At 42.7% G+C, this 15,841-nt stretch overlaps 2 protein-coding genes across 3 annotated transcripts in view; both read left to right on the forward strand.

Annotated features, from left to right (window-relative positions):
* Nucleotides 1-805: 805 nt before the first annotated feature.
* On the forward strand, nt 806-5,290 carry LOC118779625 (potassium voltage-gated channel subfamily G member 1-like). The gene is made up of 2 exons (XM_036531800.1): nt 806-1,567; nt 4,505-5,290. The coding sequence occupies exons 1-2, from the start codon at nt 806-808 to the stop codon at nt 5,288-5,290; spliced, it is 1,548 nt and encodes a 515-aa protein (XP_036387693.1).
* Nucleotides 5,291-10,057: 4,767 nt separating this feature from the next.
* LOC118778668 (proto-oncogene tyrosine-protein kinase Src) overlaps nt 10,058-15,841 on the forward strand; it is a 31,943-nt gene continuing 26,159 nt past the window's right edge. For both annotated transcript variants that reach the window (XM_036530286.1, XM_036530287.1), the window contains exon 1: nt 10,058-10,678. The gene's annotated coding sequence lies outside the window, so the exon portion shown is untranslated. The remainder of the gene's footprint in view (nt 10,679-15,841) is intronic.

The following is a 15,841-nucleotide window of genomic DNA, read 5'->3' on the forward strand; positions in this document are numbered from 1 at the left end:
AAAGCGCAAGCTTCAGCCCGCGAAGAAAATGAAGTTACGGCCACAAGATCTTATTGTAAATAACTAGTATAATATGTTAATGTCTGCATTGCTCTGTTTGAATGGTAAATCTTGCCTTGTTTGTGACGTGCGCCGTAACGGCTCCACTCGGCGTAATTATCATGCAGCTGGTGTGTGTTCAGAGTGTTATGAGGGGCTCCTGAAATAGCAACAGCCTGCAAGAAAATCTCAATCACCATCGCAACGGTCCCGCCACCCTTTCTGAAATACGCTCGCCAGTATCATTGACTCAACATTAGCTGAATTTTCTGCTCAAATTTAACACGCTGTTCAGCGCTCTTCAGGGCTGCTTTATGTGACGCCATCGTGCTAAGGTAATTGATCACGTCTCAGCAGAGCGCGTTTCCTGTGCGCTCCTACAGTGAACGACTGGTCCTTTCAGTGCAAATAATATCCTTGATGCCCTAAGACCGCAGACAGCGCGCTCTTTCCTGGTAGAAGGTTCTACTTAAAATGAACATGAGTGTTCCTGCTCACAATATTCAACTGTACTGTCAGGCTTGGCGCCAGGATACAGAGGGGTGCAACTGCAATCCACGGGGGTGCACAAAAAGTCATAGGTCTGTCCGGGGGTGCAATGCACCCCTAAGCAACCCCATAGTGCTAGGCCTGTGTACTGTACAGTTTTGGAACAGTATGAGACTTGCATTGGCAAAATTTTCACACGGCACACTCATCTTTCCTCCAGTAGGTGGCGATGTAATAGTACATGGCAACAAGAGGCATGTGAAAGCAAGGGCTCAGGATGACTCTGCTGGCGGGAGACGGCTCGGACTATGACTACAGCGCCCTGAGCTGCGCCTCCGACACCTCCTTCAACGGTCCTCCCCTGCAGGAGAGGGAGGCCCTCAAGGGGGCGTTCTACAAGAGGGCCCAGCTCCTGCCCCCGGGTGACGAGGCCGGCCCCTACCCCCAGCCCGGCGCCCGCAAGCTCCACGCCATCATCAACGTCGGGGGTCTGCGCTACCAGCTGCCCTGGACCACGCTGGAGAACTTCCCGCTGACGCGGCTGGGCCGGCTCAAGCTGTGCACCAGCTTCGACGAGATCATGGGGGTGTGCGACGACTACGACGTGGCGCGCAACGAGTTCTTCTTCGACCGCAACCCCTGCGCCTTCCGCACCATCGTCACCTTCCTGCAGGCGGGCCGGCTGCGCATGCTGCGGGAGACCTGCGCCCTGTCGTTCCGCGAGGAGCTGCGCTACTGGGGCGTCCCCGAGGACAGCCTGGAGTGGTGCTGCCGCCGTCGGCTCCTGCAGCGTGTGGAGGAGTGCCGTGAGCTGGACCGGGCCGAGGAGCTGCTGGAGGCCGGGGCCGGCGCCGGAGACCCGCGGGCCCAGGACTCCCGGCTGGGCCTGTGCATGGGCCGGCTGAGGGACATGGTGGAGAAGCCCCACTCGGGCCTGCCGGGGAAGATCTTTGCCTGCCTGTCGGTGCTCTTCGTCACCATCACCGCCGTCAACCTCTCCATCAGCACCATGCCGGCCATGAGGGAGGAGGAGGAGACGGTAAGCGTGCTCCATAAAGCCTCCGCAGACTGCTGTTACATTACATTAATTATTACTTTACTTTAAATTATTGGCATTTAGCAAATGCTCTCATCCAGAGTGACTTACAATTTTTACATGTTGTCCATTTATACAGCTGGATATTTACTGAGACAATTGTGTGTTAAGAGCCATGCCCAAGGGTACAACGGCAGTGAACCAGCTGGGAATAAAACCAGCAACCTTTTGGTTATGAGTCCTGCTCCTTACTGCTATGCTACACTGCCATCCCAGACCTTAGTAACAAAGTCTTTGATACAGTCAGTAGTTTGTAATTGCCCTGCATATTTTCTGTACTGAAATGCTTTGCCAGCATTTGAAATTAAACCTGTCCACAAACAAATTTATTGATAGCTTTAGTAAGGTGATGTTTGCATTGTATATATTTTTTTTGTTTTTTAGGAAAACATTATTTCTCCACTGATTTTTTGACCAGCCCTTTTGCTTTGCGGTGTGTCTCCAGCTTTGACTGACAAATTTAAACATGCACCACTTTTTTATTATTTAACCAAAATTTTCATCTTGGCAATTGCTAAGCTCTGTGACTTCTTATCAAAAGCAATGCATGAAATTGCACTGTTGAGCTCGAGAGTATTGAATAAGGATAAACTGGAATAAGAAAATACTTATCTTATGGAACTACCTATCCATGTTCCAGACGTTTCATTTGAAGATTTTTTTCATCCATTTAATTTAAAAACGGATTAATGTTACAACTGAGCTCAACTGAGCTGCCAAATGATTCAGTTGCGTTGAAAAGAGAGGAGTGCACATTCTCATTTTGCTTATAGGCATAATTAATTTACATCTGCTCAGGTGTTGCAGAAATCACTTTGTACTTTGTTTAATTTGAGCGGTCTGATATAGTTGCAATTACAATAGTTGCCATGGTGATGGATCTATTTCCCTTTATTACAGTGCTTGAGGAAGACATTGATCTACAGTGTACTGGGCTGGCTTTGATGTATTTATAATCAGGGAACACCACATTCCTAGGAGATGTCTTAAGCTCAGTTCATTCAAAGCTGCTTTGCAAATTTGAACTCGACTGCCCTCAGGTTTTTGTCAGACGATTTTATTGGTGCTCATTATCTGAAGTTATGATGGAATCCAGGAAGGGCTTGGGAGTAAGACCCGAAACCTCAGTACCCACGGCAGCTTGATGCAAGCAGAGCAACCAGCACCAAGTATTATAAGTTAGTCGATTTTAAAAATGCCTGTTGCTACGGTGCATTGGTTCACCAGGAAGGATACAACTAAACTAAATTAGACGTTTATGCTCAGTTTGAAAGACCTCATCTCTGTGCATTTCTAATTAAATCAATCACTTGTGATGCACTTGCTTCAGCCAATTCGCTTGTCTCTGCTTCCCTGTTGTGAACTAGCTGAATTCATAATAAAATCACAAGTTTTGTGTTGCATAGGACAATCTGAGATATACGGTCATGTCATGACTCGTAGGTCACCCTTTGCACCTTTCCTTCTATATACAGAAAGAACATGGTTATGCAGATGTACACAGGTATTGAAGCATATGTATTATTTATATTATAAAATCATGTTAGTGTTATTGATAGTGAAGTGCTAACAGCAACTGGTTCATAATGACAAATAACTGGGACCATAATTCATTATTAGCAATGTCACTCAAATTTCATGTTTTATTTGCTAAAAATGTAATTTCCTTCTGAGACTTTGTTGGTGTGGGTGTGCATCTTAAATAGACATGTTTTTTTTCTTTCGAGAATGGTTTGAAGAATCTCCAAATATAGTTTACCTTGCATACGTCATTCAACTGTAATGCCACATCTCCCTCTAGTGCCAAATATGTAATACTGCTTTCATTAGAGTGAAATAAGCACAGACAGATTATGCCGATGTTTTGGATTCTGTTATACTTAGCACTTATAATTTCAGTTCACATCCACTACTTTTTATTTTATGTTAATGTCATAAATTGTTTTATTTTTATTGAAATTATTTGGCTTGATCCATATATAGTTCCAAAGATCATGAAGTTCTCCTCATAAAAAATTCATAATTTGCTTAGAGCAAATATGAAATGAATGAAATGTACCCAGTCAGAGAAGAGAAATTTATGAATTATACAGAAGATATGTTATACTGATAATGCTAATGAATTTGAAAATTAATGTTCTGACTTTTGAACTGCAGTACAGTACCTACTCTCAGTCATCAATAAAACACAGGTCTTCTAGATTATTGGAAAACCTAGAGACATGCAGATGTATACTATATTACACTTTTCTCTTGGCTTGTACTCACCTGTTACTTTCTGGCGTTTACACATGTGCTTGGTGAGAGTCCATTACACAAGACAGCCAGAATTATTTCAGAGACCTTAAGTGTTATGAAAGTGACTGATAACATGTCATAGCTTATGATGTCGTTTGTTTTATGTCTCTTGGGAAATAAATGAAAATGAAAATTTTACACATACATTTCATCTTCTCACTCATTTTGAAATATCTGTATTATTATCAAAAGGAATCCATAATGGACAGCAAGAAGCAGCAGTACCAGTTTTAGCATAAAGTAGGTTTGTTATGACTAGTCTGTGATGTTCCATTTGTATCCATGCATTCCTCTATCAGCTGCTAATCGCCATGGTTTTTTTCTGTTGTCCAAGGGCAATGTGTCTCAGGAAACAACTTAAATGAAAGTGAATATTTTACCACGCATACATTTCATCATCTCACTCTATGAGCATCCTGAAATGTCTATATTATTATCAAAAGGAATTCATAATGGACAACAAGGGAGCATCAGTACCAGTTTTAGCATAATGAGGATGATATATTTCTGTGATGCACCACCTGTGTTTTCCACGCATCCCGCTCTCAGTTGATAATCGCAGGTGTTTTTCTGTCGTCCCAGGGCAAGTGCTCCCAGATGTGCTACAACATCTTCATCGTGGAGACGGTGTGCGTGGCCTGGTTCTCACTGGAGTTCACCCTGCGCTTCATCCAGGACCGCAGCAAGCTGGCCTTTCTGAGGAAGCCGCTCAACCTCATCGACATCATGGCCATCCTGCCCTACTACATCACGCTGCTGGTGGACAGCACCTCCATGGGGGAGAAGCGGCTGGGCTCGGGCAGCAGCTACCTGGACAAGGTGGGGCTGGTTCTGCGCGTGCTGAGAGCCCTGCGTATTCTGTACGTGATGCGCCTGGCCCGGCACTCCCTGGGGCTGCAGACGCTGGGCCTGACGGCCCGCCGCTGCACCCGGGAGTTCGGCCTGCTCCTCCTCTTCCTCTGCGTGGCCATCGCCCTCTTCTCCCCGCTCCTCTACCTCATGGAGAACGAGGTGGCCGCCTCGCCCGAGTTCAGCAGCATCCCCGCCACCTACTGGTGGGCGGTCATCACCATGACGACGGTGGGCTACGGCGACATGGTGCCGCGCAGCGTGCCCGGCCAGGTGGTGGCGCTCAGCAGCATCCTGAGCGGGATCCTCCTCATGGCCTTCCCCGTCACCTCCATCTTCCACACCTTCTCCCGCTCCTACCTGGAGCTCAAGCAGGAGCAGCAGCGCCTCCTGCAGAGACGGACGCACTTCCTGCTGCGCAACAAGATGGCCGGCCTCAGCGACCTGTCCCTGGAGAGCGACGCCCTTTTTCCCAGCGTGTCCTCCGAGCCCAGGGACAACGACGACCGGGAGTATTAGCCGCGCGTGGCAGAGAGGGTCTTCACAGCAGCGTCCGTTTTTCGTTTTTAGCTCATTTTAGGTCTTATTTTCTCTTTCAAGCGTCTGGCAACTTCGCCAAACTGTCATCCGCTGTAGTAGTAAGGAGCAGGGCTCGTAACCAAAAGGTTTCTGGTTCAATTCTTCACTGGGGCACTGCTGCTGTGTACCCTTGGGCAAGGTGCTTAACCCACAGTTGTCTCAATAAACGTCCAGCTGTATGAATGGATAATGTGTTAAAGAAATTGCAGCATCTGCTATATGACAGCAATGTAATATGACTCATGTTTGCTGAGAAAAACACATTCCAGGCTAAAGGAAAAAAAGCGGAAGAGGAAAACAGGGACCTTTTGAGACGCATTCAGTATGGAACATATCAATCCTCTGCAGCACAAACTCGTTTCGCTGTTTTATTCCATATGGTTGTAAAAAAAAAAAAAAAATCTCTTGTGCTCTTGTACTCATGAAAAACAGCTCATGAATAAACATTCTAAAAAAGCTCATTTATATAAACAGGATGGTATAAATGGAAGCAGCTACATTTGCTGGTGCAGTTTTGCGTCAGAGCACTGTGGGTACTATCATTACCTTGCTATACCTCGATATGTGTAATTTTTTTTGTTCAGTCTCTCTTTGGATTCTGAGGTTAAGTTTAAGCCTGGCAATGGCCAAAAGTGAGCGCATATTGTGGTACAGCAGAACCTGCACAGTGTCTGTCTGCACTCCACCCTGTTTCCTGTACAGCTCTTTCCCACGGTCTCTTGCTCGTTGCCCCAAAGCCTGCCTGTCTGCCCTGCATTGTGTTGCCATTCAGATAGGTACATTCCATCATGTTGGACTGCTACCTGTGTGCAGGTGACAAATCAAGTCATGCGGAGAGAACACCTGAACAAATTATGCATTTAATTTTCATTTTTGCAACATTTTACTGCGCTATATACAATATACAGTACACTGTCAATGAAATACTTGTTTGCAGTGTGTCAGACCATGGTATGACATTATGTCAATGTGTCAGAATGCAAAGGCATCTAAATGATCTGCTGCACAGCTTCAAGCTTTCAGAGACTCAAGAAACACAACTCCGTGTACCCATTTCGACTTTTTTTTTTTTTTTCAAAGCCAAATATTCACCTAAAATCACATTTGGCTTTGACTGACTCACACCAGCTTTAATGCATCTGGTATCTGTAGCAACTGTATATTTCTAACAACATAGATTCCACACAACAGTTTATCCCGTTTCTTCTCATATAGATCACAATAATCTGTTCTTCTGCTCTGTTTCCAGTTTAGCTTTATTTGGTGTTTTTTTTTTCTAATGTTTTCTTTCACTGAATGCAACTTTGAATAGATAGTATTCATTATGAGTGATGAAAAATGTTAAAAATTGTTTGCCGACTTTGTAGTAATCTGAATGTAGAGAATGTAGTTCACTTTGAAATTTTTTTTTCATGTAAAAATGTTCAAGATGTGGAAAAACCCCACAGGAGAGTTGCTTACATTAGGCTGTTTTGATGCATCATTACCAACGACGTTTCGAAATGTTAGTTCATCTGCTGAAATCATATAGTAATGTTGTTTTTTATTTTCAACTTCGCGATCTTGTTTTTTAGGCCTACACGTTAATGCAATCCTTCTGTCCCGTTCATTGTAATTAGAATATAGCCTTGTTATAGACTCGTCTGTCTTTTTTGACACATTGAATAGGTAATAGCTCACTTCGTCCCCATGTATATCAGCTTCACTCAAGTTTTTTTCTGTTTCTGTAATGTAGAGACATAAAATAAAAATTTTGGAATAATCCCCTCCGTTGCTTCTTTGTGGTGGTTAGCGTTTGTGTAATTTATGAAAATGTGCCAAATCATATATTGCGTTTGTACGGTTAATGTATCGGCTTCTGCCAGGTCGCAAGTAACGTGATACAAGATTGTCTATTTTTCTCAATGAGCAAACATTCCTCAGCTACCCAGTAGAGGGCGATATTGTCAAGACAATGTCTGCCCTCTAGTCAGTCATCGAATGGGTCGAATTTTTGCCTACTGGACAGTCGCAGATTATTTTTAGTATGAAAATGGTAGCATTTGATGTCATTTGCAGCTTTTTTGTCCAAAAATCATATGTAAACACATTAGATGTAACTTAAATGTATGTGTTCCTTGTGTGATTTTTCACTTCACGACCCAGAAATGAACTTGTAATTACATACTCAAGATAAAGGTTGTAGTTACTGCATCCAACACAGTAAAACAAAACCACAATTTAAAAGCTGTTCTTAGTAAGAGATATCATAGAAATTACCTTGCTGACATAAAATGACTTGTGTATATTTTATGCAAATTAACAGGAGCTGGAGAGGGGGCAACATGACCATAGTGCTTTCTCTGTCGTCACTACCCTCCGAGAGAGTGTATTGCCTTACAGTCTATTCTTGGGTAGCCTGTTGCAGCTTGTCTATATCTTTGCTGTGACAAAGCCCTCCACTATGGGTGAAAACCAGGTAGGAGATGGCCATGAGTTTTTCCCAAACTTGAATACTTAAATACTGTAGCTGACGTGTTTATTGAATTTGAAAATGAGAATCCCGGTTTCATTCTTGGTCAAGTGATGGTGACAGGTTGATCTGAACGCCATCTCAAGTGATTATTTACATTATGATCAAGTTAAGATTAATGATTTGCTGTTTTGTATGAGTATTCACTCTGGCTATACTTTGATTCATTATAATTTAGGGAGTGAGTGAGTGAGTAAATTAAGAAGGGGGGATGAGATCAGATGTGGCGGCGATACTTCATTAACTGGAAAGCCTATGAGGAACCTAAGTAGCGTGTTGAGTCATGCACTTATAGTTTCGGTCTTGAATGAAGGACCACTGGAATATTCTGAGAACATACTCTGACAGATTCTGAAAGAGAATAAACCTCTTCACTCACTCATGACTCGCAGCGGTGACTATGCAGTGAATGTAATGTTCCATTTCATCATAAGACATTAAAGGATGTGGATTCTAGTGCTCTGTCTAATGTAGGTGAACAAGGAAAGATAATGAAATCCCTCTCCCACAGAAAAGTTACTGTTCTGCCTTCAAGCTGAGTGGAAAAATAAATGAAATACAAGAATATCTGTGGAAAAAAAAAACAACTCCAGGGCAGAGTGCACTCTTGCCGCTCTCCAAATGGGTCACTTGCTAAATAAGTTGATATGGATTTAACACCATTAGTTTTATGAAAAAGACCCTCAACAACAGGCCTAATTTAACACCAGGAATATTCACCCCGGCTTTGACTAACCACACGTCTACGTTCATGCTCCACAGCTAAACCCTGTACTCACATAAGAAGATTGTCTGGAATAAGGCTAGCACTGTGCATTTTGTTTCCACAAATCCTATCATTATTTTTTTCCCCACTCACATTTTACATTCTGATATTGTTTGTGTTTATGGTGAATGACATTTTCTGTTTTGCATATATATGCACGTTGTCGTTGTGTGTGTGTATATATATATATATATATATATATATATATATATATATATATATACAAATTATATTGGCATACACACAGCAGTAACTGTGTGTAAATGACTAGATGTCAGTTCAGGAATCGCATTCATTCACAACAGTAACACATAAGATTGACGTGGATGGCCTGTCTGGAAAGCAATGTATCAGACTAGCATTTGAGCAGGCTGTAACGTGGCAGGTGGGAGGTGAAAGTGGATGACAAAAATTGACATTGTAATGTTTATATTTTTAGGCTAGGCTTTTATTCATGGGAAGAGACAAAAAGGATTGTGTTTGGCTGACACTATACCATACACATCTCAAAGAGAAACGTTATTTCCAGCTGGAGCCTGTGTTTGGACCAGTAGGGTGTACTCATTACTCTGGGCCAAGCAGAAACCAATGTTATCTGCCTAACCATCAAAGAATTCCTCTGGTTTTTTTCTCCTTTTCTTTCTTTCTTTTTCTTTCAATCTTGGCCTCTCTTACCAGATTTGAGGCGTGCTTGGAACTCTGGAATTATATGCACCGAGCCCACTCAATCAAATGGGTCATCATCAGCATGGAGTGGTCTCATTAGCCACAAGTGGGTAACGAGCAACGGACCCTCCTACAATTGGCAGCGATCCACGCATATTTATCTCACTTAAATGCATGGTTGTCATAGGAGTTTTAAGTCATTATGTACAAGTATTTTATTAGATAAAAATGAATCTTTGAAGCATCCGATTTTTGTTATAACTAAAATTCGTGAAGTTGCTTGGTGAATGTGATGTCTGTAAACTTGATTGAAAGAAGCTGGTCGAAAGGAGCGTATTGAAATGGCCATATGAGTCGCCTGTTCAAATTAACACGACAGTTTGGTAGACTGTATTTTTAATATCAGAGACCTAAACGAGCGTTAATGTACTCTGGTATAAAAACCTATTGTAATGCAAATTAGATTAACAGGACACTTGTAACCGAAGAAAAGTTAGGGAAGCATACAACAGACATTGTAAGAGTAGCTTTCAATACCCCCTCTAATAAGACAATGTCTTCCAACAAACTGAATATGGAAGTTTATGAATGCACGACAAATAATCGCAAAAAGAAAATAATAGCCACACATTCAAATTCTGCTTGCTTTTCAATAATGAAGCTCAGCTGATTGACTGTTGAGGAGAGCGTGGCGCTGCTCAGCGCGTAATCGTTAACACCCCCAATTTTCTATCCGTGGCTTCTTCCTAATCTAAAACGACAATACGCATACAAAAGCAGCGAACATGCGAACTGTCCCACGGATGGGGCCCTCGATGCCTGTCTTGAGCTAGCCACGCAATAAACAACATCAACAAAAAAAAAACATAGCATCTCCGCCCCTTATCCTATGCGCTGGCGTTTTCCGTCAATATAACAGAATGGTATCGCTCTCTCCCCCTACGACGCTTGTTTTTACCATATCAGACTCAGCAGTGCTGTGTCGCTGCACGACATTTGACGCCCAACACTGTCATTTGCGTGCGTTTGTTCATTTATGCACAATAGTATAATATCTAGCTCAACGGGGGTTTGACATCCCCCCCTTGCACAGCTCCTGGGATTTTTACCAACTTGACAGCCTTCAAAAAGAGAGGAGCCAGCTGCTTCCTCAGGCGATCCCCGTCATGACCTCACTACGCTCCGTCGATGCATTGAATGGGATTTCACATCGGTCCTAGTTTTTGCCTGTCTGTTGTGAACCAGTGTCAGCGACAAGCGGTTATTATTTCTCCGGTCTTCTTCGATGGCGGTCTGAATGAAGATTTGTTTTGGTCCACACGCACAAATCACGCTACGCATCTGTCTGACCCGGGCTAAACCCCAAGCCACTTGCGCTTCAAAGGTGAGATTTTGGTTTTTGTTATTATTGGTTTGAATATGGTCGATTTGAAAGCTTGTGTTAGGAAATGGCTAGTATTTGCAATCCGCAGCTACAGCGTGCTCAGCCGAGTAAGTGCAGACTAGTTAGCAGTATCTATAACCTACGCCTGATCAAAAATATTACAGTATACCTTAACATAAATATACAAATTTATCGGGTGGGCTCACGTCGTGTTCGGTTAGTTTTTATTTTATTTCCCCATATTCTGCGGTTTGCTATTGTTTGCCCTGAAATCATTATTTTTCAACAAAACCAGGTCTGAAATAGATTTCGCTTGAAATGAACTTGTTGTTTTCGTATTCATTGTAACCTCTCGTGTGTTTTTCTTCCTCGGATTGAGCTAAGTAGCAGCTGCTCGAAATGAATCAATGCAGGCTAGCCAACAAAATATAAAATGGTGTGGTTGAACTACCCATTGCCATTCACGCAAAGAAAAAATGTGTCGTAGGCGGTAGCCAGCTAAATCTTCCTTTTCCATGTAACGTCTCTTCGGTAGCTTACTTTTTCCATGGGGAAAAAAAACATTCTATTTAAGGTGAATGTACGGATGGTGTAACTGTAACTATGTGGAATATGCGAACCTCATTCATTAAACTAGCAGACCAACTACGTGTATATCAACAAACCTAAAGCGATTTGCGTGCATTTACCTAACCACCCAGATACAGTTGAAGCATTGTGAAAGAGATCTACTGTAACCTTTAGCTGCACCTTCCCATTGTTACTCACTATTTCTGTGGTCGTCGTTGTGTTAGTGAAGTCGTGTTCTGATGTCGTTTTATCGTAAATTAAATAATGCGCCAACACTACTAACAAGTGCGCCAACACTAGCTATACATGGCAACAGAAGACCAAAACTTCCAACTCAGGTTAACTCAAATCGTGAACCGCTGACTGCACGGACTGCGACGAGTTAAACATCTGGGTCTTTCACCTCTGCCGCCGCACCGTTTGCCCAGATGACGCTCCTGTCTGGAACTTGATTGTAATTTGGTAAAACGACTGTCTCAACCCATGCGGCTTGTATGAGAACAGTGCTGATCGTCCTTTACTTTTTAGATAAAAGGGTCGTGCTTCTGATGGAAAAAAAACTTAAGATTTAAAAAGGTTTCGGAAACAAATCTGTTGTTGCAATATCGTATGCTTTCAAAAGGGGACCTGTCCATTATTAAGAGCGATAATGTCTGCCTAGTCAGTGTTCTCTCCCCGTGCATGCCTGGACTGTGTTTTTGATGGTGTCTGTCACACGGGAAAGCTTCCTACGATGCGAATGACGATGACTCATAATGTGAAATATTGAGGTAGTTGACCTAAAGCGAGTCTTGTATGTGTTGATACAAGAATATTTTTGAAATTTCGTCAGAGTATCACTACCCAGGTGAGCGTTTTGCCAAGTCAGTTAGTCATGTGAGCAATGAAATAATGTAGTTAAAAGTATGTAAATAATAAAGTGTTTATATTTGTATCAAGATTATTAGTAGATTGCTCTGGATAAGAGTGTGTGCATGAATTAATGATGGTAATAATAATTATCTTTTATATGGAGTATTTACCAATACCCCAGATTCCTGTCTTGGTGGGTTGGTAGATGTAGTTAGAGATGGAATCTCCCTTGTTGTTTTGGATCCTATGGGTTGGTATTGTTCATAGAACAGAACAGCAGCCACACCACAGAAAATTCAGGTAACCCATGGAACCAATGTAAATTCAGTAAAGCCATAATGTGCTTACAGTTACAAGTATGGTTGTTCAGAAGGTGTCCCCATCTGGTCATGCACTCTGGATTACATTGAAAGCTTTTTGAAAGTTTTGTTATTTGTGTCCCCTTGAACAGGCATATCCATCCCCCAATACACAAAACACACACAGGCGTTGTGGGCATGCCCCATGTCTTTACCCATGCAAAGACTTGGCTGCTGTGCACTACTGTTTTTGATCACTCTTTTCCTCTCCTTTCAGACAAGTGAAAGTGATTAGCTGTCTGTCTTTTGTCTATCTTGGCCCTCTCTTTAGCCAAACAGTTTGAACTTTCAGAGCACAAATATCGTACTATGTTGTTATATGTATTGTAATGTGTGTGTGTACTTGTTTCACTTGCCGAAGTCACTTCACTTTCTGTTCAAGTCACATAATTTTATAGCATGAGAGGTTATGGATGGGTCAGCTTCAGACAGGTGAAGAGGTAATTTCAATCTAAAATCAGATGACACCTAACAAATTGGCAGGCTTTCATTCCATTCAAAATGGGTAGAGGTGCTCTTTTTACAGTTTTCATACACAGTGAAAACAGTAACATACAGTGCTACTCTATTACAACAAAGTCTTCTGTAGCACAGTAATGGTCTAGTTCTTATCAGGGTACAAAAGTCAGAGATTTATTTATTAGGTGACTGTGCAAGGAACAGCTGTCTGTGTCTCCAGTTTTGACAGATTCCCTCATAATTTCCCATCAGGCTGTTCCTAAGGCACAGAAATGCTCACACATTTATATATTTAGCATCTCCTTTTGATGATGTGATCCATGTGATCTCTGAACACTGTCATGTGAACTTAGGTGTGAACGCATGCATAATTACCATAAGTGATATCTGGCATAAAGCAAAGCCACTATAACACAGAGTCCCAATCGTGAGCCATAAAAATGAGGTTATAAAGAGGAACCATGTTATATGAGCTTGATGGTTGTGTAGTTTGGGGGAGGGGGAGGGGGGGGGGGGTGGGCATTGACACTGTGGGTAAACATGACACCAGCAGATGTGTTTGAATACGACTTGGAACCAGAGACTTTTTGCCCTGTTCTGTGGGGACTGATTTGTTGTTGTTCACTTTGTAAAAATGGGGAAAGGTTTCATCCACTGAACGTCCGGTGTCATCTGTGTGTATGTGCGTGTGTGTCAGCCTCATGCTTTGATGTAAAGAGAGTGAATGCAGACATGAGGAAACCTTAGTAATTATGCAATTGTCATGCACTTCTTAACACTGCTTCTCACTGCTTAATGTCATAACTTGTAAATTGTTTATATTTTGTGTGCTTTATGTTTGTGTGATAACTGGGTTTTTTTTGCCCTGATGCTAACGCCATATATGTTCAAAAGTCATGGTAAGAAACAAGGCAAAATGACATTAAAATTAGTTTCTGCTATTGTGGTGGTGAAGAAAAAGAATTATCATAATAGTATTCTACCACACTGACACATAAAAGAGTCCACGCTTAATCTAGGTCTTTCTGTTTTGGTTCCTCACGCAGAGTAGTACCTCCTTTATCATTGATTCTTATTGAGCATTCAGTGTAATATTCCCGAAATAAACAGCCACAGTCCTTTTATGGTCGTTTTATTTCCTTGGGTGCACGGCACAAGAGGCGAAACAAGGAGGGGGCTTTGTTGCAGTAATGTTCTTTGGAATCCACCGAGGGCCACGGCGAGATCTGTGGAAGTTTATGCAGGCTTCTAATGAGATCATCTGAATGCTCATCTTGAGGACGAAATTCCTTTCGATTAGTAATGCGACTGCACTGTGGCCTCTGGCCTCCTTGTGCGGCGCGTCACTCTCGTCTTTTTAATACACTGGACTGTGGTATAAATGCATCTCTTGTTGAGAGGCGCTGAAAACTTCAGCAATCAATAGCGGGGGGGGGGAGAAATAGCTTTTTCCGTGCTCTTCCTGCAAAGTCGGGGCCAAATGCTATACAGAAAGTGCGGTCAAAAGCCAGTTAGAGGGCCACTTTATTCTGTTTCCGGTCACAGAAGTATAAAGGGGCCTTCAGACCAAGTGTAAGTGACAGAATGTTTTCAATAATTCAATTGGAGAGGGAAGAAAGGGGCGAAGGTTTCGGAAGCGTTCATTTACTTGTCAGCTGAAATGTATATTGACCGTGTGTGAAAGGGGGAGGTTTTCAAGAAATTCAGAGTCAAACCAGACAAAAAAGCCAGCAGGTGACTTTGTTATGAAATTAAATTGAATTGCAAATGTGGACATATAGTCTCAAATATTTCAAAGCTCATAATTTCAGTTCAACACCCAGTTGCATTTATTTTAACAGGAACCGAGCACATATTTTCAAATGCATTACAGAGCTGAGCTCAACACTGGCATAATACAGCATCTGTAGTAGTAGTAGTATCCCATCCAACTGCATTGTGTTGAAAGGTAATTATCAGGATCACTGAACAAAAAATAATGCATATATAAACCAACTTGGCTTTGAATAAGTGTTTCCTCTGCTGTGTGAATCTGTGTGTAAATGTTTTTATTTCCATGTGGCCTATAATAACCGATACTGTGCGTTTGGGTGAATTAATTTATTGGTCTTGTTTTGGTCTCTGGAAGCATGTGATCTGCACAACTGAGCATGCTGTAAAGGCAGTCATGTGTTGCCAGTCATTGTAACCTGACTGGGTGAAGCTAACGGTTGCTGTTTTAATTAATTATGGTGAAGATTCTATGTAGAGCACATTGATTTTTCGTGCCACTGACACCAAATGAGTCTGAAATGGCCGTGTTGGTATTTGTTGTATTCCTTGCCATAGGGGTGTAGTGTTATCTAAATTAGCTGCGGGTAACATTCAGGGACAGTGGCTTTCAAAGTGGAACAGCTAACACCAGGTTTTACTTTCCTCTCGTATAGCAAGGTTCTTTGATGCCAAGCTTCGTCCTGTGTTGCTCGTCTGTGGCGGTTTTGTGGAGACCTTTGTGGACTTAATCTGCTTCCTCTTCGCTGCAGCTCGGGGGGGTTTATGGATACTCGACGGTCTGCGACAGTGGCGTTTGATGGACAGGGAAATGGTCACCACGCAGGGTTTATCAGTCAGCTGTCTGTGCCTCTATCTTCTGGCGTCCCCGCTGTGCATGCATGTGTCTGGGGAGATTAGAATGGAGCCTCTGATGACGGATGACGGGGTTCCGCAAGGAGCCATTGAGTGGAACAAGGGGGGGAGGGGGGGGTGTCACTGTCTCCTCTTGGGTCACTCTGAGTTCATGCCAGCTTTTCCAAGGAGAGGTGCAACAGAAGTCTCGTTTCTAAATCCTCACCGCCCCCCCCCCCCCACCCGCCCACCCCCACCCCGCACCGTCCCCACCCCGCACCGTCAATGGTGTGTGCATAATTAAAGTACCAAAAGTACC

Source organism: Megalops cyprinoides, chromosome 6 (assembly GCF_013368585.1).
Source record: "Megalops cyprinoides isolate fMegCyp1 chromosome 6, fMegCyp1.pri, whole genome shotgun sequence".
Lineage (NCBI taxonomy): Eukaryota > Metazoa > Chordata > Actinopteri > Elopiformes > Megalopidae > Megalops > Megalops cyprinoides.

What these genes read in the sequence shown, in the direction of transcription:
- LOC118779625 (XM_036531800.1), top strand. Translation starts at nt 806, where the DNA reads ATGACTCTGCTGGCGGGAGACGGCTCGGACTATGACTACAGCGCCCTG. An exon ending in TGAGGGAGGAGGAGGAGACG is followed by an intron (nt 1,568 to 4,504) that starts GTAAGCGTGCTC and finishes CTGTCGTCCCAG; the next exon opens with GGCAAGTGCTCCCAGATGTG.